Genomic DNA, 26390 nt, shown 5'->3' on the forward strand with positions numbered 1-26390 from the left:
TGAAGATCCTCAATAAAAAGCAAAAATATGATGATTTTTAAGAGTTGTATAAAAGTTACACGATTTGATTAATAAAATAACTCAATTTTATCAGGAATAAAATTGAAAAAATAAGAAATTTCACTTAAAAAAAAAATGTTGAATCTATAATTTCGAACATCCTGAAAAAAGAAACTAAACTAAATTAAGGCAAAATGAATATAAAAACTTTTAAGTAAGTTGCTCTTAATTTGATATCTTTCTTTAGTATCTAATTTAGTTCTCTAAGATTTATTTTTGAGGATTTAATAAATACTCATAAAAGGAAATTATTGAGTATCATAGTTCTATAAGATTTTTTTTTTTTTTCTTTTTTGGATTAAACAAGATGTAAATTTTGGGTTTGCCTCCTACTTATCCCAAAAAAGGAATGCACCACTCCGGCCTAGATCTCACTTATTCCTACTCATTCTTGAAAATGAGAAAAATCCGTAGTACCAACAGTTTTGTGTGGCGTATTCCACGATATTTTTTGTAAAATGATTTATAAAAATAACGTATAAAAAAATATATTTAATTTAAAATATAAAAAATTATAAAAATAATTATAAACGTATCATTACCGAAATAATTAAAAAGCACCATTCATCCTACAAACTTTTTAAGTTGTTCATGAAAAAATATAGAAAATATTTATTGTGATTTTTCACCAAAGCTAAAAATAGAATTTATCCTCAAAAAAAAAAAAAGGTTTATAATAGAGCGGTGCTAGTCTGTCATTCGTATCTACCTGTTGTAAGTTACCGTAAAGTAAAAATCAGCTTTTTAAAAAAAAAAAAAAAATTGTTTATTCATATTTTTTTATTATTTAACAACATTTTTAAAAAACATAAAAAATATTAATATACTAATAATTATATTTTTAATTATTAAATAAAAAAATTAAAATATATAAACTATTAAAATAAGATGTCAAAATAACATTATTCATTTATGATAAATTGATAATGTCCAAGTTCAATTCATCCCTTTGCTTTTTGCTTATTCTTATTTATTGATTCCAATCATAAAAATTTATTATGCCCCTAAACATATAGAACTATTTTGCCTCTCTCTCTCTCTCTCCGTCCCTCTGTTCATCTTGATCCTAAACCTATAGTCTTGTTCCCAAACCTATAGTCTTGTTCCTCCTGTCTAGCACCTGCAAATCATTTCCTGAATATCCATGCATACAGCCTTAGTTTTGGCTGTCTGACCCACCCTTCCGGTCCTTCTCGTCACTGTTCATCTGTATATCTCATTTTGCGGCTCTTGTGGTGCATTAGAAGCAAGATTGTCAATGGCCCAACTATGAGGTAAATCTTCTGAGAAGCCAGGGCAAAGGGTCTCTCATCCTCCCATGCCCAAAATATAATTATTCACCAGTTTTCATTTTTTTTTTACATTCATTTTTTGTATAATCGATTGTTGTTAAAGCTCAAACGAGAGAACCTGTTCTTGCTTATAATTGATATATTAGAAGAGTTAAAAAAACGAATAGAAAGAACAAGTCCAAGTTGATGGCAGGATGCTCAATTTTAACAAACGGGTCTACCTTAGATTGTGCTGAGAATCCTTGTGGTTACCAAAGTAACGATTGTTGTCTTGCTACTGATAATTCCGTAAAAGATGGTGTCGATGATTCTCATGCTGATCATAAGGTTAAACTACGATGCCTGTTCGACCCGGTTCTTTCAGTTTTTCTGAAAGAGATTACTAGTACCGCTGTTATTAGGCCTTTTCCGGCAATGCTCGGTGACGGGCGATCACCAGATTTATTTAAACTGTTCTGGTTAGTGAGAGAGGGAGGAGGGTTTGACACGGTAACAAAGAAAGGATTATGGGCATTTGTGGCGAAGGAATCTGGTCTGGATCATAGAGTGACCCCTTCGGTGAAATTGATATATTTTAAGTATTTGAATGCATTGGAGGCATGGTTCAAGGAGAGGTGTAGAGATGGGAGATTTGGCAGTAGGCAGTGTGGATGTGATGGGGATTTCAGTTTGTTATCTTTGGAGCTAGAGACAGAGTTTAGACATTTGTTATCTGATGGTTCAGGCAAAAACAAGAAAAAAGATGTTGGACTTCGAATGGAATCTTGCAAAAGTGGAAAGTACATCGATATGGATATTGGAAAGTGTGGATTTGATATCTCAGACACCATCAAGGCTTTTAGAAAGCAGGAAGATGTTGGTAAAGGCAGTAGTGTTGACGACAAAAACATTCATGATGATGACGAAAAACTTTTTAATGACGAGGGCACCGCTCATGTGATCCTGGATTCTGTTATTGCTAATAAAGAATTTATTTTCCGTAAGAGAAAGCGAGAGTCTGTGGCAGGAATGCTGAATTGGGTGATCCATATTGCAAAGCATCCTGATGATCCTTCAATTGGAATAATGCTGGAACCATGTAAGGGGAATAACCATGAAAGCAAGGAGTTCTTGGTCCAGGCAATCAGGGCAAGGGAAGCACTGTTGCTAAGAAGGCACAACAATCCAAAAGCTGAAAGATCTCCCTTGGAGGTAAGTTCATGCATCTTTGGCATTTCTCAAGTTTTTTCGTTGTATCATACATTGTTAATCCCTTGAGTAGAATCAATGTCTGTGCTATGCTGCCTAGAATCTAGATTCCTTGCCGAGTACAAATGAAACTACATATCACATAATGCATTGTCATTGAATGGGTTCAGACCCAACACCTCACCAATCTGTCCACCTCATACCCAGCTCATCACATGGCCATGGCATTAAATGGCATTATATTTGTAGATGATATGGACTCTGTAAATATAAAGTTTATTGTGCATTAGTTTAAGATATTTTTGCAAGACAAAAATATCAAGGTGGTAAATAATTGATACTGAATAGTGACCTAGAAGGAGAATGATATAAGATGTTCTCCTTCAAAATTGAGTGAGACTTGACTTCAGAATTAATTACTCCAGAGTTGAAAGAAAAATCAATTTTTGAAAAGATCTCCAACTTCAGCCGTGGCTCCAGCAGTCATGCTGGTGGTGCAGTAAGGGTTCAGAGCAATAGATTGGGAGGCTTCATGATTTTCTACCAGTCTTCGGAGTGCCGGGGGAGCAAGAAAAACATAGAGGAGAGTGAGAGAAGCAGCATACATTTTTGAGAGTGACAGAGAAAATGGCATTGCTTTTTTATAGTCATTAGATCTCTTTCTCTCTCCTTATATAAAAAAAAAGATCTCTTTCTCTCTACATGTAGCATTTTCCTGTTTAAAAATGGAGACTCGCAATGGGAGGGGAGCCTCTCCCACATTAATTTTCCACGTTCTATTCAGATAGATACGCTTTAATGCTATTAGTAACGAATAAAACTTCTGGAATGAACTAATAAAAAAATAAATGTTAAAAAATTGTAATGCTACGTCTCAACTCAGTTTTTTGGGAGTTCTCTGCTAGTTCTTATTTTCCAATTTGTACAAGGTGACCATATTCTCTGGTTTTGCATGCACCTTTTGGATTGTTTTTTGGCATGTCTATCAATGTACAATTTGCCTTGATTTCGTATAGCTTTTATAGATTTAATCTCTTCATTATTCATTATCAGTTGGATGGCATTCTGTTCTATATGGTGTCAAACTTTGATTGAAGAATATCTATGGAGGTGTTAGGATCCTATATGGCCTTGAAAACTCAATAGCTTTCTATGTCACTTTTATCTCAAAATGGTGCTCTTTATACGTACTTTTTCACTTTTGTTGTTAAAGATATCACTGTCTCAATACTTTTTCCCATTGATAACAAACATTTATTGCAATTTTCGATTGGACTAGAGGCCTATGTTGTATCGACCCATATGATATTCATTTCTACTCGATGAAATCTTATTCTTATTGTTTGAGTCTGGCTCATCAATTTCTGATGTCAAAATATGTTTCATTCTCCTGTGGTCAAGCTATAAAATACAGAGCCCCTTATGGTTTAAAGTGACTTCTAGCCCCCATGTGGTAAGGATCAAAATGAAAATTTGATTTTATAGATCTTTTAAAATGTTTCATATATTCTGTTTTTTTTTTTTCCCTCCAACTCCTAGTAGAAATAAGAAGGACAATGCGAGAAATCAGTGCAGCGCATATGTATTGGCTAGTGGAGAAGACTGGCCAATCCACTGTCCTTGCAACTGTAGTGTACATATCACCAAGAGCTTTTCTCACAATTAACACTGTACATATCTTCCCAGATCCAAACCACAACCATGTGAACAGATAAGCAAATTAACTGCAGTAAAATCCATTAGCTCCACCCTCATTTCTCACGCATCATCAAAATAGATATCTTACAACGGCCCTTCCTAGAGATCAAAGAATTTGAAGAGACCAGAATTCTATCCAAAATATCATCCGTGCCAAAAATCCCATTGCAAAATATTGTCGAACATTTTCCAGTTCATGGGATAAATTCAGGAAAAAAACATATATATTAGGAAGGGAATAATGCAGTCATACTTGGTACCCAAATAATGAAGGAGGCTGGGCATGGTGGTCTCTATGGGTCGGCAACGACAACAAATCCACCTTCGTACCTGGAGGCTCTAAAAAATCCGAGGGTTTTGGACCCATCACGTCAACTTGTCGTATTGGGAGGTGCAGCGCCGCTGCAACAATCTGGAAGCGCTGTTGTTCCTGTAGTGATGCAGAGCTTTGAGGGTGTTGGTAGAGGGGGTGTCGGTCTAAATAAGGAAGTCATCCTTCGGGCTGTTATGGATATGCAGAGACAAGTTGATGATTTGTAGTCTAATTTAAATGTTTTAAAACGGTGCGTTCAAGAGGATAAAGAGGAGGGGGCGTGGGCGTGGGTCTGGGTGACGGGGAGTATATTGGCAGAATGGAAAGGGCTAAGGTCCTTGGGCCAGTGGGCTAGGAACCGTTGGGGCCCAGACGCAACCGCAGGCTGTAGGGAAGGAAAAAACAGGGTTGGGCCCATGCGTTGGGCCTCAGCAAACACATCATACGAGCCCTATTTGGAGGAGATGTCTCCCGTCTACCTCTGATTTGTCGACGGATGGGCCTCAGCCACCCTTGCTGACGAACAGCCAAGTGGTCCCGACGAAGACGGCGACACCATCAACGGAGGCTAAGCAGCCGGAATTTGGTCTGGTTGAGAAACAAGGCAGGAAATCTACTGACCTGGGTTAGTTTCAGTGCACGGTGAGGGACGACAGTGTTTTGGCGGCAACAGCACCTCCGGCAGCTCCTTTGTCTTTGGCAGAGGCTCCAAATCTTAAGTCCTCTCTCTGTGTAGAGACACCTGTGATTGGGGTTCCCGCCACTGCTGCAAATTCTTGTAGCCAGAAACTGCCGATGAACTCGTTGGGAGGTTCATCTCCCCTGCTGGAGGTCCAAGTGCAACTCAAGGATCATCTCGAGTCTATAGGGTACGCCGACGGTGCCGAAGCCCCAACTCTAGGGGCAGAGGGAGTAGGGATGGAGGTGGCTGATGTTGGGCTCCTTGGCAGTGAGGTATTGATCGTCCCTGAGACTCAATTTTCCTCTAGTGATGTTGTGGTTGAATGGGAGGTAGGAAATTATTTGGGGAGGAAGAAAGGGGAGTGAAACCCACTCTGCAGTGGGCTTCTAGTGAAGGGGAGCCTATCCCATTGAACCGTTTACTACCAAATGAGTTGACTACATCGGATTGGATGCTACAGAAGGTGAAAGATCTACAATACTTGATAGGTATGGACTGTGTGGGTTATGAAGAGCAGCGTTTGGCGTTACTTACTGCCATTGAAGCAGGTCACGCATAGTCCATGAAATCAGGGTCGAAAAAACAGCGGGAGCTCAAGCGCCTCACTTGGTCCTTGAATTATGAAGGAAGCTCAAGCCGCGAAAGATCCAAAGGGAAGGGGCTTGCTTCTCCTTTATGAAGTAAAACATTGTATCTTGGAACGTCCGTGGGTTAAATGAGTCAAGTAAGCGACTTCATATTAAAAACTTGCTACGAGAGTGGGGGCGGACATAGTATGTTTACAAGAAACTAAGCTGAAAACTGTTTCTAGAAGACTAGTTCGAAGAATTTAGAGTTGTACTTATGTAGATTGGGTGTATTTGGCTTCGAATAGGGCTTCAGGTGGAATACTAGTGATGTGGGATAAAAGAGTCGTTGAGAAAATGGAGGAGTTTGTGCAGGAGTATACAGTGGCATGCTCTTTTAAGAGTGTGATAAATAATTTTGTATGAGCCTTTGCAGGGTTATATGGTCCAAATGTAGACAACGACAAAAGATTTTTATGGGAGGAACTTGCTAGGTTACATAGCTGGTGGGAGCTTCCTTGGTGTATAGGAGGGGATTTTAATGTTATCAGATCCCCTAGTGAACGGTCTGGTGAGAGTAGGATGTGACCTGCAATGTCAGAGTTCTTAGATTGTATCTTTGAGTTAAACTTATTGGATATTCCTCTCTTGGGGGGCTCCTTTACTTGGTAGAATAATCAGACATAGTCCCGGCTAGACAGATTTCTCATCTCACCAGAGTGGGAGGTGCATTACCAGGAGGTGTGCCAAAAGAGGCTGTCTCGTCTTTGCTCAGATCATTTTCCTATCTTGTTGGATTGTGGGAGCATTCCAAGCAGGCGCCGATACTTTAAGTTTGAAAACATGTGGCTGAAAAGTGAAGGCTTTGTGGATAAGGTTTGGCAATGGTGGTCTTCTTATCAATTCTACGGTAACCCATCTTTCATCTTAGCATGTAAACTAAAAGCTTTGAAAAATGATCTTAAGCTTTGGAACACACAATCCTTTGGAGATATAAGGGAGCGTAAGAAACTCATGGTGGAGGAGTTGCAATAGTTTGAGAGAATACTTGAGGCTAGAGCTGTTCTATCGGAAGAAATATTGAGGAAGGCCGAGTTGGTTTCAGAATTAGAAAGAGTATTATCTTTAGAAGATATTTCTTGGCGCCAGAAGTCGAGAGCATTGTGGCTGAAAGAAGGGGATCGGAGTACAAAGTTTTTCATAGAGTTGCTAATTCTCATAAAAGAAATAATACCATTGAAATGTTGAATATTAATGGTATGGTGTGCAAGGAGGCCCCTGTGATTAGTGACTATGGGGTGGATTTCTATTAACAACTGCTTACAGAACATGAGGGATGGAGGCCAAAGCTGGATGGTCTTGGTTTTGATACTATTGAGCCCCAAGAAGCAGCGTGGTTGGAGAGGCCTTTGAAGAGGAGGAAGTGTACGATGTAGTGAGACGTATGGGTAAAGATAAAGCTCCAGGTCCAAATGGCTTCTCGATGGGCTTCTTCCATTCTTGTTGGGAAGTGGTGAAAGTGGATTTAATGAATGTGTTTTAGGAAGTTTCCTTGGTTGGAAAGTTTGAAAAAAGCCTAAATGCCACTTTTATTGCATTGATCCCTAAGAAGATTGGAGCATTGGAGATTAAGGATTTTCGACCCATCAACCTGGTGAATGGAGTGTATAAAATTATCTCCAAGGTTCTTGCCAACAGATTAGGGGTGGTTCTGGACAAGATTATTATGAAGCCACAAAATGCATTTGTTAGGGGGTGACAAATCCTGGATTTAGCACTTATAGTGAACGAGGGCCTAGATAGCAGATTAAAGGCTGGCTCCACAGGGATTCTTTGCAAACTAGATATGGAGAAGGCATATGACCATATAAACTGGGATTTCCTCTTGTATTTGTTGGGGAGATGCGGCTTTGGGGTTAGATGGCGTAGTTGGATCAGTTGGTGTATCTCTACGGCCAGATTTTCAGTCTTGATTAATGGCTGCTCGATTGGCTTCTTTAGCAACTCTCGAGGTCTAAGGCAAGGAGATCTTCTGTCCCCACTTCTCTTTGTTATTGTTATGGAGGCATCGAGTAGGATGATATTGGCAGTGGTCACGCATGAGTTTGTGGCTGGTTTTCCGATTGGTGACCCTAATAGGGGCACTACTACTTTGTCTCATTTACTTTTTGCAGATGACACCCTTTTATTCTGTGAGGCAGATCACAACCAGTTGAGGACATTGAAGGCTCTGTTATTATGCTTCGAAGCAGCGTCAGGTCTGAAAGTTAATTTTGAAAAGTCAGAGTTAGTATCAATGGGGAATGTGAGTAACACTAGGCAGTTAGCTAGCATTCTTGGGTGCAAGGTAGCTTATCTTCACATTACCTACTTGGGATTACCTTTGGGGGTTGTTGCTAGGGCCTCATCTATATGAGATTCAGTTATTTAAAAGATAGGAATGAAATTGGCAGGGTGGAAGAGATTGTATTTGTCGAAAGGTGGCTACCATTTCTAACTTACCTACGTACTTTCTATCTTTGTTCTAATTGTCTATCAGTGTAGCGGCTTGGATTGAGAAACTGTATCGTGATTTCCTATGGAGTGTGATAGGGGATTAATTCAAATTCCACTTGGTTAGCTGGGATAAGGTATGTAGACCAATCTCGTCAAGTGGTTTGGGTATAAAGAATTTGATAACAGTCAATCGGGCCTTGCTTGGGAAGTGGCTATGGAGATATACATGGAGACAGGAGCCCTATGGAAACTGGTGATTGATTGTAAATATGGAAGCTTATGGGGGGGTGCACCAAAGAGGTAAATGGGGCAAGTGGTTTGGGGATTTGGAAACACATTAGGCGCGGGTGGGGGGGCTTTATTTTTCATTCTAAATTGGTGTTGGGGAGGGGGTTTAAGTTTTGGGAGGACATTTAAAGTGAGAATGAGGCTCTAAAGGATGCATTTCCAGTTGTTTTTCGAGTGGCTTGCAATCAGGAAGCGTCAATTGAGGACCTCATGCTTATATCAGGGGACCAAGTACAATGGAACGTCATATTTAGTAGAGTGGCGCAAGATTGGGAAATAGACGTCTTTGAGGCCTTTTTCAGCCTTTTATATTTTGTGAAGCCGAATAGATAGCAAGCTGATAGTTTATGGTGGAACCCAGCGGGTAAGGGCATCTTCTCAGTTCGATCCTTCTAGAAGGCCCTTTCCCAAGCTGCAACTATTGAGTTCCCATGGAAGAGAATTTGGAGAAATAAGGCGCCTCCAAAAGCGGTCTTCTTTACATGGATAGCAGCGTGGGGGAAGATTCTGACTATCGACAACTTGAGGAAGCGACGGATAGTGATGCTAGATTGGTGTTGCATGTGTAAGAGATCCGATGAGACAGTGGAACACCTCTTGTTACATTGCAAGATAACTAGAGCCTTGTGGGTGGAAGTCTTTAGCCGAGTAGAGTTATCCTTTGTTATGCTGGCAATTGTGGTTGATCTATTGGCCAGTTGGACACTTCCGAGAGGAGTTCAACAAATTAAGGAGGTGTGAAAAATGATTCCAATCTGTATCATGTCGTGTATATGGCAAGAGCGCAATGATCAGACTTTCGAAAACAAGGAGTGGTAGCCGGAGGAACTTAGAGCTCTATTTTTCCGTACGTTATTGCTTTGGGCCATTACTTTAGATTTTAATGGCCTAAATGTTCATGACTTTCTAGCTTCCCTTTCGCTGACCTAGATAAGTTTTATCTCTTGTATATCATCTTGTGTACTTGGGTTTTGCCTATCTTTATTAATAATATTATCGATTATTTATCAAAAAAAAAACATGTAACTTTTAGCTATCAAGAAAAGGGTTCTTGATGAAGACTTTGGTAGGAGCTCTATTGTTGGGTATCAAATTAATTCTCTTTTGTCAACCTTATACAATGATAACGGTCTGAAATTGCAGAAGAAGCTCAAGATGCACCCATCTATGTATGAGGATGGTAGTGCTCCTAGTCACCATTCTACTGAGAGGTTAAGATGCAGCGAAAGGCTTCCCACTTTGGTGAAATCTCATGCATCTTCTTGTTGCAATTCCTGTTCAGCCACCCGAAGTAAATTGAGCCCATGCAAGATAGAGTTGGATAATGGCCCCAAGGATGAAGAACCTATTACTGATGACACATCAGCCACGAACACAACACCTGGGGATGATTCCCTCCAAAAGCAAGTTCGTGTGGATTCTCACCTCCAAGCTGAGGTCCCTGAATGGACTGGTGTGGTTCCAGAGAGTGACTCTAAGTGGCTAGGGACATGTGTTTGGCCTTTGGAACATGAAAAGCATAATGCCACTATTGAAAAAGATCCCATTGGGAGGGGAAGGCCTGAATTTTGTGGCTGTCGACTTCCAGGATCTGTTGAATGTGTTAGATTTCACATAGCTGAGAAGAGGATGACATTGAAGCTTGAGCTGGGCTCAGCGTTTTATCATTGGAGATTTCATCATATGGGTGAGGAAATTTCACTTCAGTGGACAGCTGTTGAAGAACAGAGATTTAAGAATATGGTAAGGTCAAATCATTGGGAAGATGCATTTAGGCGCTTTCCAGGGAAGACAAGGGAAAACTTGGTGAGCTATTACTTCAATGTATTTCTTGTCCAGCGTAGAAGTTATCAGAATCGTGTGACCCCTAATAATATCGACAGTGATGATGATGATGAATCAGAGTTTGGATCATTAAGTGGTGGTTTTGGGCACGAAGCAGTTAAGGTTCCAGGATCCAGTTTTCTAGAGTGTTCTGATAATAAGCAATGCATTGATTTTGAGTAGATAAAAATGTGGAGTTGGATTTCATCACTGTGATCAGAGGTTTGGTTTGACCCTTAATGGTGAACCATATGACTTCATTACCGTTCATATTTTTGTAAAATACTTTTCCTCATATTTATTTTCTTACTGATACAGCTTCTCTGTCGTAGAAATTTTGGTGAGATAAGATTTTCACATCACATTGAAGTGTGAAGCAATTTTGATGAGAAAATTATGACCATGGTCGTGGATGCTGATTTAGTGGGTTTCTTGATCACAAATATTATACTGTTAATCTGGATGCCGCATTGTGAACACTTCAAACATATTACCTAAAACTCGGAATACCCATTTCAATAGACAGGGAAAGAGAGGTAGTGGTTCGAATTCAAGCTATGTGTATTGGTCCCCCAAAATTTCATGTGGTGTTCTATATTGTGAATTCTTTACATCCTGGCTCAACGTTGTGGTGGTTCTTGGCAGGGATACTGCAATCAATGATATAATTTCATGAGGCAGATTTTGAAGAACAATGAGGCTTACCACATGATTATGTTGCCTGTTTCATCGTTTTTTTTTTCTCCAGAAGGATAGATTATGCTTGCCCTTAGCTAGATTCCAACAATTTAAATTATAACCCCATTACCAAAAATCATGAAAATTTATATTTTCAAGCCGGTCCTGTGTATAGAATATATTTGATAAAGTATTTATATGACATAATTTGATTTGATAAATTTTAAAAGATAAATTTTAAAATTTGAATCTTACAAATAAAATATTATCATTAAGTGATGTTGCCTGTTTCATTGTTTTTTTTTTCTCCAGAAGGATAGATTATGCTTGCCCTTAGCTAGATTCCAACAATTTAAATTATAACCCCATTACCAAAAATCATGAAAATTTATATTTTCAAGCCGGTCCTGTGTATAGAATATATTTGATAAAGTATTTATATGACATAATTTGATTTGAAAGATAAATTTTAAAATTTGAATCTTACAAATAAAATATTATCATTAAGTGATATAGATGTCGTGCTCTACGTACCAGCTTGATAATAAAATAACTCACGAGCAATGCTAGGTACAGTCCCCACTTGGGGACTGCATGTGCAGGCATAGGCTATTTTAACTTTAAAATTTTGTAAAGTTACAAAATTATCCCTCCTAAAATAATGTTTTCTCTCATTTAAGCATGTGCATGCACATGCAGTCCCCACTTCAGGACTGCAAATAGAATTTCTCTTTTCTCTATACATAACCCACGTTCTGCTTTTGGCATTCCAACGCCTCACTTTGGCATAAAGTAAGAAGAGCTTTATCTTTCAATTCCAACGCATCGTTGTCTCTGTTTCAGTCCTTTCAACTTCGGTGTCCAAAAAAATAGAACTAGCAGTAATATATACATATAGAATGTAAAACCCAAGTAAAAAAGGCTCTTATTTATTGGTCTTAAGAGAACAAATAAAATCACACTTTAACTCGAGTGGGCTATGTTTGGAATTTGTACTGTATTGAGATCAATTCAGTTTAATCTAATTTTAAACTGCAGTAATATATACATATAGAATGTAAAACCCAAGTAAAAAAGGCTCTTATTTATTGGTCTTAAGAGAACAAATAAAATCACACTTTAACTCGAGTGGGCTATGTTTGGAATTTGTACTGTATTGAGATCAATTCAGTTTAATCTAATTTTAAACTGAATCTAACATTCAAATATCTAACTCTCAAATCAAATTTATCTCAACTTAAAATTTCTTTACGTATGAGATTCATAACTTTTTTCAACTCAATACCTCTTTACACGCGAGACCCACAATCTTTTTCAACTTTTCATAAATACATTTAAATTCGTCTTAACATTCAAATACATTTAAACTCATTTTAGGTGGTCTCCACAAGAAAAATGCTTAAGTACACATAAAGACTTCATAAAAAAATATTGATGCTATTTGATATTTTAGAATGGATCCGGCTTGCCTCCCGTTGCAAAGTAACATGACATCTCCTGTTAAGACTTTAATAGCCAGCATTGCATGTTGACAAGCAAAATTCACCAATGTTGAGAATGTCCTAATATTTGCTATGTTATTTGTGTGTTTGTATATAAATATATTATTTATTATAACTATAAAAGATATAAATATCTTTGAAACTAGTTACTATGTTTAATGGGTAAATACACGGTTTTTAATTTTTATTAGTGTGTTTAATGGTTAAATAAATGATTTTATTTTTATTTTTTTGTTGAAACAATTATAGTTGATGCAATGTATTAGGCACATAAGAGACTAAAGTTATTGCAGGTACGGACAAAATTTCTTTATTTAATGTTTATATTTTTGCAAGTGCCAGTGTGGAGACATTAATGATATGAACTCGCGGGAATGAAATCCTTTGAACCCACAATCAATTTGAAAACTTTCCAAGAAAGCCAAAATCAAATCAGTGGATGGAGAAATATTTATAATATATAATATATTTATATATGATCAACACATAAATAACATAACAAAAATAAGAGTAATGTTACATACAGTCGTGAAATGCGCAAACGACATGCAGTCGCTTTGAAAAAGAGTGAGATCCACTATTAAAAAATTAATTTTTTTTATGTGAATCCCATATTTATTCATTTTTTTCAAAGCGACTATACGGCGCTTGCATACTCACGACTGTAAGTATCATTTCTCAAAAAATAAAGATATTGTCTTTGATCTCTTAAAAATTTATTTGTAGTAAAATTCTGACAAAAAATTAATCAGAATAAATAAATCAACATGTAACTCTCCAAATTAAGGTGGCAGTTTATTGATGAACTTTGAGATAAAGAATTGTGGTTTGGTTGAGTCTTGTTAGGTATAAGCGGTTTGGTGTACCAAATTGCATATCATGTTGATATGGTTTTTTTTATTGAAAATAAAAAATAAAAGAAAAAAAATTGATAAAAGAAGAAGGTCTTCTATCTCACGAAAATAATTTATGTCTTTAATTTATACCGTTTTATTAAACGGATGCCTTACATGTCAGTATCGGTGCGCGATTTAGTGCGCAAACTCACTTGCAAGAAGATTTAAGGATTTTGTGAATAATATTATAATAGTTTGTGAATAGTAGTGAGATAATTTGAGTTAAGTATTTTTTTAGTTTTGAGAAATGAGAGATAAAAAATTGAATAAAAAATATTATAAAATTAAAATATTATTAAAACATAGATTTATAATATCATTTTTATTTAAAAATTTAAAAAAATTGAATTATTTTTTATTGATGAGATGAGATGAAAATTTTAGAACAAAATCTATTTCCAAACATGCGCTTGGAATATAATAAATCGAAGCCATCGTTATGAAGACTCTCCATAATGTTAATCAACTTTCTTATCTTAAGAAAAAAAAAAGCCAGAAAAAGTAAAAGATTAATATTACTTACAGTTATAGAGCGTATAAATATAATATTATTATATAAAAAAATTAATTTATGATTAAAAAATTAATTTTTTTTAATATAAATTCTGTATTTATTTATTTTTTAAAAAAGTGATTGCGCGATTGACGAATGCAAGTATCATTTCAAAGTAAAAACTATATATTTACTTCACAGAAACGGCAGCAAGTTGCGTGCATCTATAAGTATTCTCTTCACTTATTGATGTCTGAACAGAACCGATTTGTTGGTGGAAAGCGCTCGATATCTCTTCCAGCTATACAACTTTCTCAGGCTCTCAACAAATCCCAGAAGAAAAAAAAATGTCTTCCCCAAGTAAGCGCCGAGAGATGGATTTGATGAAACTGTGAGTTCTTTAATATATTTAAACTTATTTTAAGATTTGTTTTGGTTTATTTTTTTAATTTGTTTATTTTTTATGAAATCTTTGTTTTGATTGGTGTGAACTAGGATGATGAGCGATTACAAGGTCGAGACCATCAATGATAGCATGCAAGAGTTCTATGTGGATTTTCATGGACCTAAAGACAGTAAATCTTCCATACCCATGTCGTTTTTTTCCCGTTAATTTTCCCAGTGATCTTTATGTGCCTGCATATATTTTTTCTTATTTCTTTGTAATTTGTTCTATTAAAATGGTTGGTTCTGTATTTTATCTGTCTTGACCACATGAAAAATTCTACTCGTTTTTTCCCTCCTTTTAGGGATAGACATACAAATTGTAATTGTTGCTGACCACATATTAAGATTGTTTCTGATCAGGTGAACTCCATCATGCTTTTGGACCGAACACTTTTATCTATTTATTTATCTATCGAGAAATATGGTCTGGTTCTGGGTTCTGAATTAAGTTTTTGATTTTAGTCATTTTGAGCACGATATGTTTGTAGATTGATTTTCCTCGATTAAGATAAAGTTCGTTGGTACTTTTGCCTCTGAGTATGACAATTGAACAAAAGGAGGTTTTTTTTTTCCCAATTTTATGGAATATGACAGGTCCTTATCAGGGTGGTGTGTGGAGGATAAGGGTGGAGCTACCGGATGCATATCCTTATAAATCTCCATCTATTGGCTTTGTCAACAAAATCTACCACCCAAATGTTGATGAGATGTGAGTTAGCGGATGCTGAAGACTCAGTTATTTGGCTTACTGAGTAGTGTTATGCTGTTTTGTGGGATAAGCAAACTCATATATAAGTTTGTTGTCGTTCTGAGTTTCAGGTCTGGCTCAGTTTGTTTAGATGTTATAAACCAGACCTGGAGCCCCATGTTTGGTAAGCAACGGCATTCTCTATCTTCTATACATAATTTATGCAAACCTCCTATTTTCTTCTTTTCAACCATAGATTCTAACTTCAGCTGGTGACGGTTGTGTCTTTTTCTTTTTAAATCCATTCCAGATCTGGTTAACATCTTTGAAGTGTTTCTTCCCCAACTTCTTTTGTATCCCAATCCATCAGATCCATTGAACGGAGAAGCTGCCGCTCTAATGATGAAGGATCGCACTGCTTATGAACAAAGAGTGAAAGGTAGTAATCCATCTCAAGCATCGGTAACCTGAATACATAAAGGTGCTGTTAGTCATAATATTTTCATATCTTGTCTTCATAGTCGTACATACAAAATTATTTGAAGGTCATGAATCTCGGGGATTAGGACATGTGATTGTATTGTGGATGCAAAGCGAAACAACATGCCTGCTTCATCCATGATATGCCCATGTAGAGGACAGTTGCGGTACATGCTCTGTAATAGAAGCTTTGTATTTAAAAAATATTGTATCCTGTTAGTTGTCAAGCTTATGAATACAGGCTCAGTTGCTAAACTCCCCCACCAACATCTATTTATTCCGCATATACAGTTGTTAGAGAGTCATCTGTGACTCAAATTGCGTATACAAACCTCACCGCGTACTTCTAGTTTAAAAATTTGCTTCATTAGTTTTATGTTGTCTCTTCCGTATTTGTTGTCTATTCTGCTATTATGATCTGTTTCTGTTGTATTTTTAGGTTTCTTGGTACCATGCAATTTTACTCAAGATCAGTCATTTATGCAGATTTGGAATCAAGTTTTAGAAAAAAAAAATTTAATTTATTGAATTCAATGTACCTTGTCTTCCTCCCTTGGGGGTCGGTTTTGCCTGGGTAGGTGCAATTCAAGATGGATATATTTTTCAAATTCAACTTCCAAGGTTCCAAACGTTAAATGAAACAGTCTTTCAGCTTTCAATTCTAGACCAACATTTGCAAACAGTGGTGTGCATTTGTGGCTATACTTACATTGGGGCAGTTGCAAGGAAATGAAGAGGGTAAATTTTGGTAAATGTTGTGAATTGAACTTATAAAGCATTGAGAATAGTTTCATGGCAGCTTTTGATAAGATATTTTCAATGATATACCAAGATAAAGGCAATGCTTTACTTATGAGTGGGATGAAACTATACCTTCAAATCAATTGGAAGAGCATATGAGCCCCAGAGGACTTGGATTTAGGATGCTGGTAAAAATAGCCCATTGGCTGCTGCCATTGCAGGACAATTTGTCTTTGGAAAGTGGCTACAAATTCTGGTTTTCGACTTTGAAAGTAGATTTAAGCTTAAAATCCTGTCTTTATTGGTCTGAGAATGACCATCTTTTATATATTCTGGTAAAAAATTGCAAAGCGATGGTTATATGTAACAACAATTTTTTTATTGGATAAGAATGTTAGTCATAATGCTTTTGGCAATCGATATTGGTTATTATTTGCTGAATATGCAGAACATCGCATAATAATTTCCTTTTTTAACAGAGTATTGTGAGAAATATGCCAAGCCAGAAGATGTAGGAGCTGCCCAGGAGGAGAAGTCTAGCGATGAGGAGCTGAGTGAAGATGATTATGCATCCAGTGATGATGCAATCGCTGGCGAAGCTGATCTTTAGGTGCACAAATGCTTGCCCCAGAAATATTCTGTCTGCATGTACATGATATTCAACTCCTGGAAAATGAAAACAACAAAAAACTGAAGGCTTGTGGAAAAGTCCCTGCCCCTTCTGTCTCTGATCTTTATTTTCCATTTATGTTGTTGTAAATTATTCAACTATGATTCAAAAAATCGTCGTCTGTTAGGACTATAAATCAGGCTCTCTCTCTCTCTCTCTCTCTCTCTCTCCTGCTCTGCACTCTGCATGTGCATGCATGCATATGTTCAAAGTTTTAAACGTGTGACCTTTATTATCCAAAATGGTTGCATAAATGGCAACAGATTATTTAATCCAAAATTTCACAAGTCTCAATTGGCCGAAACCGAAAGAATAATTTGTATAACTTTAGAATAATCTGAACATATTTCTAAATAGCTCCCTTTTTTATGAACACTGATGGTACTAATTTGTGGAACATTTCACCAACAAAATTGAGAAAGTGAATAATGTTTGTAAGAAGCGTGCCCCTATAGCTCAGTGGTAGAGCGTCAGTCTTGTAAACTGAAGGTCCGTAGTTCGATCCTGCGTGGGGGCATCCATTTTCTCACACGCAATCTTCCCTCGTTTTTAAGCCTTTGCGGTGTAAATCAATTGGTCCGGTCATTTTCAGTCCATTATTTTATCGGACTGGACTGAACACCTATACGTAACTAACTCAATAAAAAATATTTTATATGATTAATGATAATAAATTAAATAAAAATTATATTATTAATTTATATAATTATTATATAATTAACTAATTGATATTATATATTAGTTAATTGATAGAATATTAACACATATTTAAAATTTTATATTGTTAATGGTAATAGGTTAGATAAAAACTAAATAATAAATTGTTTATTATATAAATAATATATATATATATTTTTTTGTTTTTCATTTGGTCCCGTTTAGGGTGGAAAAACCCTGAACCAGGACAAGATCAAAACTTTTCGATCTTCTAAAACATGGATCGAGATCAATCGGTTTCAGTTTCGATCCAGTCCGGTCTAAACCGAAATGACCAGTCCGGTTGATTTCTCCGGTTCGGACTGACCGTGTTTCACCCCTAAGTAGTCGTGGTAATTTTTGCCGCGTGTACCCATCTGCTCAAAGTAAAGATACTAATATTTTTTTCTCTGAACACTTTAGGACCTGAGGTAAAGGATATAGAAAACAAAGTAAATAAAGAGAGTTGAAGATCATAGAAAATTAATCATACTTTGACATTGAGTTGACAGATCTCAAGAAACTGAACCTGGCTAGGAAATCTGGCCACTACTTGCTAATCGCGCTCCTGTTATTGGCCAATTCATAATATCTGGAAAGAACTTGTGTGAATCGATCAGTAGTCGAAATTGTATCAGTATTTGTGCACTTCAATGATGTACTTGTAGGGAAGACGCGTGATTTTTACATTCGACCAAATAATGTTATCAGAAAAAGCTCTGGCAAATGGAGGCCTAGATATTAGCTAGATGTGATTATCCAACTATTATAGTGTTCTCAATCTTCTATATTGTGTTGGTCTCTATCTACCACTAAAGCCAGAGTCCAAGAATTAGAAACCCAATCATCCACAGTTATTGATCACACGATTGCACCAAAGTGTTAAAAGGCAAACTCGAGATGAGGTGTGTTGATGCCTAAAAAATCGCACAATAGGCCAGAATGAGAGAAATAGTCGTTCTCAGTCTGCTATGACGATTTGAGCCTCGATCGATGTTGTTTAGAACCCTCGGGAGTGGTCTGGTGTAGTTGTACGGTGTCGATGTGTACATTCATACCAGTGAATATAAAGTAAATGCAAGAAAAATAAATGAAGAATGAGACACATAGATTTACGTGGTTCGGCATAATGGCTACGTCCACAGTCGTTTGGGGAGTGAAGATACACTATAACACGAGTATTTTACAGTCTCTCACTAGAGTTCTCGTCGTGAGGTCGAAGAAACTGGAGAAGAAGAAGTGTCCCCCAGGAGTCGTCTGGCCGTTTTCTTTTATGTGACCCCTTCTCTTGAGTGCTCTAAAGGAGGATTGACAGCCTTTTCCTTGCGTATCTGACTACATCTCTTTTCTCCACTTTCTTCTTTTTCTTGTTGTGTCCACCTTCCCTTGTCCCCTCTTTATTTTCATTTCCTCTCTCCTTTTGTTTTCTAGTATGAACCATTTGATGGGCTGGGCCTAATTATTTGAGATATTTTATCTCCTTAAACGTGATTCACATGAATTGAGGTCCTAAGACGTACTTTCACGAATGGCGCCAAATTGAGAGCTAAATGACATAGAAAATTCCTATGAGAAGTGTACACCAGCTTTATTTGTGGCCTTTGTATAATTCTAGAGTCAACTTTGCTAACAACAAATAAAGAATCTAAGATGAAGTATGAAGTTGAACATTTTCTTAAAGCCTGGTCAGTTTTCTCAGAGTCTGACGAGCAGATATTGTTTCTAGATGATCTTCACCACATATTGAAGTTCTAATAAAAACAGTTCCTAATTAGATCATCTCCCATATCAAATTGTCCCCTTCTCAGCATAAGTTTGGCTCTAGTCTCTAGCACATTGGCTCTGCAATCCGCATAAAGCCATTTACAGAGCATTAGACTGGATGGGCCTCCAACAAAGAGATTTGTCCAACCATTTCTCAACTGGGGTAACAAATGTTTCATCCACAGCTTCCAAAGCATTAGTGAAGGGACGGAGAAGTTCTAGAGCGGCACTACACCAAGAGAATAGTATTCCTCAACCTTCCAAAAGTGCTTCTGCAACTAATCCTCTCCAGAATCAACGTGAATCACAACCTTCCAAAACTGCTCCTGCAATTAATCTCCTCCAGAATCAGCGTGCATCAGAACCTTAATTCCTTGATTTTCTCTTTTACGTGTATCTTGCTATTTTGTCATACTTTCCATCTTGTATATTGCCATATTTAATTCTTGTTTTGTATGTTACTATGTTACCATGTTTAACTCTTGTAAAGATGTACTATTTAAATGAATATAGCAAAAGGAATAAGGCAAGTTGGCCTCCTCTGTTTTTATCCATACAGACCTTCGGTTTCTTACATGGTATCAGGCCTCTAAGGCTCACGCCGAACAAGTAAGATCCTACGACCACACTTCTGCACCACAATGGCCTCTTCCCTATCGAATACACCTCAATTTCAAAAATTGGATGGCTCCAATTACCTCACCTGGAGAATCCAATTTTTGGTGTTTTTGAAGAGTCACGGCATGGTTGGCTTAGTAAATGGCACCAATCCTGCCCCAGCCAAGATTCTATCTGATAACTCCATAAATCCTGAGTACAATAACTGGTCGAAACAAGATAACAGTGTACTCAGTTGGCTTTATGCCTCTATCATTGAAAAACTTGCCTCCACTATCCTCAATCTGGAGACTTCCAAGCAGGTATGGGACGCTCTTCAAGCTCGTTTTTCCTCTACCTCACGCTCTCGCATTGCCTTTCTCAAAAGGCAACTTCAAACCATTTCACAAGGCAACTGATCCTGTCTCTTGTACATTGAAGAGGCTAAGCTCTTCTCCGATCAATTGTCTGCTGCCGGCAAACCCGTGGATGAGCAAGACCTCATCACATACCTCTTGAGTGGACTCAAGCCACAATTCATGCCCTTTGTCACTGCTTTCACCTTTGCAACGAGGGACAAAGAATTCACCCTGGACGATTTTCAGACAGAACTTTTGAGCTTTGAGACGTTGATGGAGGCTTCAAACCCCTCAATCCCTTCGGAGACCAGTTTTGCATTTGCAGCAACCCAGTCCAAAAATACGTTCCTAAAGAAAACAAAAGGGCCTGGTTTTTCATCCCAATCTCGTTCCCCGATACACTCTAATCGTCCACTTACCCATTCGGCATCTTCCAACAATAAGACTGATGCGTCTCCTTCCCTTGATAATCGTCTCATTTGTGAAATTTGTGGTCAAAAGAGTCACACGGCTGCTATCAAGGTCGCCACCCACCATCAAATCTAGCTGCTATGGCTGCTGAAGGTAATACCTCTTATGCTCAACAGGTGTGGTATGTAGACAGTGGGGCTAATGCTCATATTACTAGTAATACGGCAAATCTCACCGACTCGCAACCCTATGAAGGAGAAGAAACAATCACGGTTGGAAATGGCTCAGGTTTGGTGATAAAAAATATGGGTACCACATCTCTCACCACAAATTATTCAAATTTCACTCTCTCTAATGTTCTTCATTGTCCAAATGCATCCTCAAATTTAATCTCTATTAATCGTTTTTGTTTGGATAATGATTGTTATTTTATATTAACTGGAAATGATTTTTCTGTGAAGGAGAACAACACGGGGCGACTTCTACTCCAAGGGCAAGTTAAGAACGGACTCTATCCAATTACAGACAATAAATCTTGTTCAAAAAAAATTTCCTACTTTGCGGCAAGACTCGGCATGTCCACAACTCTTGCCACATGGCATGATCTTCTAGGCCATCCATCTCAAGTTGTTTTAAATAAATTGATTCATTCCAAATATTTAAATGTGTCTACATCCAATAAAGAAGAGTTTTGTTCATCATGCCCTTTAGGAAAATTTAAACAATTACCCTTTAGTAGCTCAACTCGTCAAACCAATCACCCTTTAGAACTTATTCATTTAGATGTATGGACATCTCCTGTGTATTCGGTTGGTGGATCAAAATATTATATTCTTTTTATTGATAATTTTTCTCGTTTTACTTGGTTATATCCCATTAAGTTTAAAAATGAGGTTTTTGCAATTTTTAAACAATTTAAGGCTCTAGTTGAAAATGTTTTCTCTCGTAAAATCCAACAATTACAAACTGATAATGGTGGAGAATTTCTCTCCATCATCTTCAAATCTTTTTTACAAGAGCATGACATTTTTCACCGATTAACGTGCCCCCATACCTCTCAACAAAATAGGATCGCTGAGCAAAAATATCGTCATATTGTTGAAACCGGGTTAACTCTTCTAGCCCGGTCCCACCTACCGAATACATATTGGCCCGATACTTTTCTAACATCCATTTATCTCATAAATCGACTCCCAACCAAAGTGCTACAAAATTTAACACCTTTTCACATTCTTCATCAAAAAGTTCCCAAATATTCACATCTAAAAATTTTTGGATCAGCATGTTTTCCTTTACTCAGACCATATCAATCTCACAAATTATCTTTTCGGAGTAAGGAATGCATCTTTATCGGCTATGCTAGTCAACAACGAGACTATCGGTGTCTTGACTATTGTACTGACCATGTATATGTGTCGCGTAGTGTCATTTTCAATGAATAAGCTTTCCCTGCAAATTGTGGAGTCCTCTCTTCGCTTGCCTAGCCGAGTACACTTCCCCCAGGTATATCTCCTTCTACTTCATTTCTTCCCCTCTCTACCTTTTCTAATTCTTCTCCAACCTCTACAACCGAATCCCTCCCTCTTCCCGAACCATCAACCATCCCTGAAACCGAATCGGTCCCATTTCCGCACTCTCCAACAATTGACAACCCAAATATTGCCACTTCCCAAGAAATTAGCAGTCCGCCCACTCTACCGAACCCTCAATCTGCCATTGAAATTTTCACACCATCGATTCCCTCTGCCCTCCCATCTGCAATTGAAATCCCCACACTACCGATTTCAATCCACCCACCAACTCAAACAACCAACTCCAACAACCAAGCAAATGACCCACACCGAAACCCAGAGTCTTCCCTGATTTCAACATCCCCTGCTAGTACTCTCCACGGTCATCACCAGTAATGAGCCTTCCACCTACACACAAGCCGTTTCTTCTCCAGCATGGCGTGCTGCGATGGGGAATGAATTTGACACATTGATGGTAAATGGGACTTGGTCCCTCTGTCCTCGCCCACCAGGTAAGCATATTGTTCGAAATAAATGGGTGTTTAAGATAAAACGGTTCTCTGACGGCAGTGTCGAGCTCTATAAAGCGCGTTTAGTTGCAAAAGGGTTTGATAAAAAATATGGAGTTGATTATGTTGAGACTTTTTCACCGGTAGTGAAACACACAACCGTGCGTATGATTCTTGCTTTAGCAGTTTCTCTCAATTGGAATATACGCCAATTAGACATTTCAAATGCATTTTTACATGGGTCTTTACATGAAGAGGTTTTCATGGAACAACCTCAAGGGTTTGTTGATGAAAATCATCCTGACTATGTTTGCCGATTGCATAAGTCTTTGTACGGTCTCAAACAAGCACCGGGTGCTTGGTTTCGACTCCTTTCACAATCGTTATTGGAGTATGGATTCATTGAATCTACTGCTGATTACTCCCTTTTTATCTATGCTACTGGTTCTGTAAAATTGTATGTCTTAGTGTACGTTGATGACATATTGGTCACTGGTTCTAGTAAGTCTGCGATTGACTCATTTGTCTCATCTCTTAAGGATTCCTTTCTTGTTAAAGACCTGGGTGAGCTCAGCTTTTTCTAGGTGTACAGGCTTGCCGTGACCAACATGGACTTCACCTTCGTTCGTCAAGCTCGATACATAACTGATTTACTGGAAAACACCAAAATGGTGGGTGCTAAGCCACTTAGCTGTCCAACAACCTCAGGTCCGAAACTCTCAACTGAAGATGGTGAATTATTGTCTGATCCTACTGAATACCGTCGTGTAGTTGGGGCTCTTCAATACTGCACCATCTCGCACCTTGACATTGCATATGCTGTCAACCAATTGTGCCAATTCATGCACAATCCCCGTGAGCCCCATTGGATTGCTGTTAAGCGTGTGCTTCGCTACCTTAAGGGTAGCATTGATTATGGCCTTTATTTTACTCCTGGTGATATAAAGTTACAAGTTTATTGTGACTCCGATTGGGCGGGCAATCCCGATGACCGTAGAAGCACAACAGGCTATGGCATCTTTCTAGGACAAAACCTCATCACATGGACAGCAAAAAACAACCAATAGTCTCCAAGAGTAGCACAGAAGCAGAGTATCGAAGCTTGGCCATCGCTACTGCTGACATATACTGGATCCGAATGCTCATGAAAGAACTGGGACTGCTTCTACCTTCAACTCCAACAATCTGGTGTGACAATATTGGAGCTATTGTCTTGGCATCTAATCCGGTATTTCATGCTCGGACCAAACATATTGAGGTAGACTATCACTTCATCAGAGAAAAAGTCCTAAACAAAGACATTCAAGTGAAATACATCTCTACACAAGATCAGGTTGCAGATCTATTCACCAAGGGTCAAACAGCTCCGAGATTCACTTTCTTAAGGTCCAAACTAATGGTGATTTTGCTCCCCATCACTTTGAGGGGGGGTGTTAGACCAAGTATTCATCAACCTTCCAAAAGTGCTTCTGAAACTAATCCTCTCCAGAATCAGCGTGAATCACAACCTTCCAAAACTGCTCCTGCAATTAATCTCCTCCAGAATCAGCGTGCATCAGAACCTTAATTCCTTGATTTTCTCTTTTACGTGTATCTTGCTATTTTGTCATATTTTCCATCTTGTATATTGTCATATTTAATTCTTGTTTTGTACATTACTATGTTACCATGTTTAACTCTTGTAAAGCTATACTATTTAAATGAATATAGCAAAAGGAATAAGGCAAGTTGGCCTCCTCTATTTTTATCTATACAGACATTCGGTTTCTTACACATTTTGATCCATTTTATAATGCCAATTGCCTTCTAAACCATGTCCAACACCCAAACCAGATAATGCTGTTACAAAAAGAGAGGTTCAGTTCAGTTCAGTGTAGTAAAAATGCTAACTTAGGACAGGTTTGGGGATGAGATGAAAATTTTGTATTTTGTTTTAAAGTTTAAAATATTATGTTTTAATATTATTATTATTATGAGATTTAAAAAATGTGTATTGGGATTTGAAAAAGTTGAATTGTTTATTATATTTTATATATAGATTTGAAAAATGTGTAATGATGAGATGAGATGAGATGAAAATTTTATATTTTGTTTTGATTACCAAACCTGCCCTAGCCTAATTATCACAAAAAAAACTTTAGACTACTGATTATCATCATCTTTTTTGCCTTTTATTTTTCCGTGGCATAATTCCTCATATATATTGTTTTTTTTTTTTTTTTTAAGATATATTTTCGTTTCAAAAACATCCAAAGAAACAGACTGCAACGCAGGTGGACCCGAAGGAATTCAAGAATCAAGATCAGTCGCATATCATCACCATCCCATCTTTATGATCACTGGCTTGTCCAATCAACTCCAACCCATAGATTAAGTTTTCACTTTTGAGCAACATATCCAACCAACTTCACTAACATGGAAAATGACGTCAATTCTAATCAATATATGGATGCATGTCGGGTTTTCAAACTAGAAGCCAAACAAAAAAAAAAAAAACAAGCCATCCCGGTGTAACGCCAAAGATCCCATGCAGGGAGGAAATTGAGTACTCTTTGTGGGGTTATGAGTACAAAAATGACGAGACAATCGTTTAACTTCTATTTTTCAAAGTTTTTTTTTTTTAATAGGAGTAATGCTACTATATCCTCTATTTTATACCACTCACTTTGTCCTCTTGATGTGGTATTTACTATGTAACTTATTAAAAAAAATTTTAAAATATATATTCAAAACAAAATAGTGTCTGAAAATATAAAAAAATGAAGACTAGTCACATTTGGTTACACAGTTCAGATGAAATGAGATGAGATGAGATGAGATATTTTGTTAAAAATTGAATAAAATATTATTATAATATAATTTTATTTTACGATTTAAAAAAAATTAAATTATTTATTATATTTTGTGTAGTAGTTTGAGAAAGTTATAATGATTATATCAGATGAAATAAGATTAAATAATTTAGTTTTGTGTAACCAAACCAATAACTCCAGATACTCTCTACTCTTGATGTGCCACATAAATGGGGCAAAATGATTGGTATAAATTAGGAGATATAGTAGCATTCCTCCTTGGCCACACATTACCTTCAGAGTATTTAAGTTTTATCTGTTTCAAATTACAAGTCTTTAAGCATGCACCTGAATTGATTTGGAAAGTATATTTTTAAGATATTTATATAATTCATTTTATAATCAATCAATGACAGCCAATAGTGTATTTTCCCTCAATTGTTCATGTATTAATTTATTAAATTTGGCTAAAGTAATGGCATTGTCTCTTTAGAAAATATTATTCTATAAACCCTAATAATCATGAGAGCCTTTCAAAAAAAAAAAAAAATCATGAGAGGATCCCACAATCTCGTTGAGTCCAGCCCAGAGGCCCACTAAATATTGGGCCAAATTATTAAATCCGACCCTGCTATTACTGGTCAATAATTTCCTTTTTATTTTGGATATTTTCTTTCTTAATTATCATCTCGTCACCGAACAAGAATGACTAAAGTGCTTACGTCACTTATGCTATTGTAATTTGCACT

The 26390-nt window shown here is 37.2% G+C and overlaps 2 protein-coding genes and 1 non-coding gene across 4 annotated transcripts; all 3 read left to right on the top strand.

The window, feature by feature from the left end:
• Positions 1-1059: 1059 nt before the first annotated feature.
• On the top strand, positions 1060-10724 carry LOC108997436 (AT-rich interactive domain-containing protein 2-like). The gene is made up of 2 exons (XM_018973717.2): positions 1060-2543; positions 9727-10724. Exons 1-2 carry the CDS (start codon positions 1539-1541, stop codon positions 10588-10590), a joined length of 1869 nt encoding a protein of 622 aa, XP_018829262.2. The 5' UTR covers positions 1060-1538; the 3' UTR covers positions 10591-10724.
• A 3449-nt stretch (positions 10725-14173) lies between these two features.
• Positions 14174-17138, top strand: LOC108997476 (ubiquitin-conjugating enzyme E2 4-like). 2 transcript variants are annotated; one of them, XM_018973790.2, is made up of 6 exons: positions 14174-14367; positions 14472-14551; positions 15018-15132; positions 15243-15295; positions 15422-15550; positions 16812-17138. In XM_018973790.2, the coding sequence occupies exons 1-6, from the start codon at positions 14324-14326 to the stop codon at positions 16940-16942; spliced, it is 552 nt and encodes a 183-aa protein (XP_018829335.1). In that variant the 5' UTR covers positions 14174-14323; the 3' UTR covers positions 16943-17138. The 2 variants fall into 2 exon arrangements, with proteins under 2 accessions (XP_018829335.1, XP_018829336.1); XM_018973791.2 differs by having other exon boundaries at positions 14200-14367; positions 15482-15550.
• Positions 17139-17447: 309 nt separating this feature from the next.
• Positions 17448-17519, top strand: TRNAT-UGU. The gene has a single exon. It is a non-coding gene; the product is annotated as a tRNA-Thr (tRNA).
• The last annotated feature ends 8871 nt before the right edge of the window (positions 17520-26390 follow it).

Source organism: Juglans regia, chromosome 9 (genome assembly GCF_001411555.2).
Source record: "Juglans regia cultivar Chandler chromosome 9, Walnut 2.0, whole genome shotgun sequence".
Lineage (NCBI taxonomy): Eukaryota > Viridiplantae > Streptophyta > Magnoliopsida > Fagales > Juglandaceae > Juglans > Juglans regia.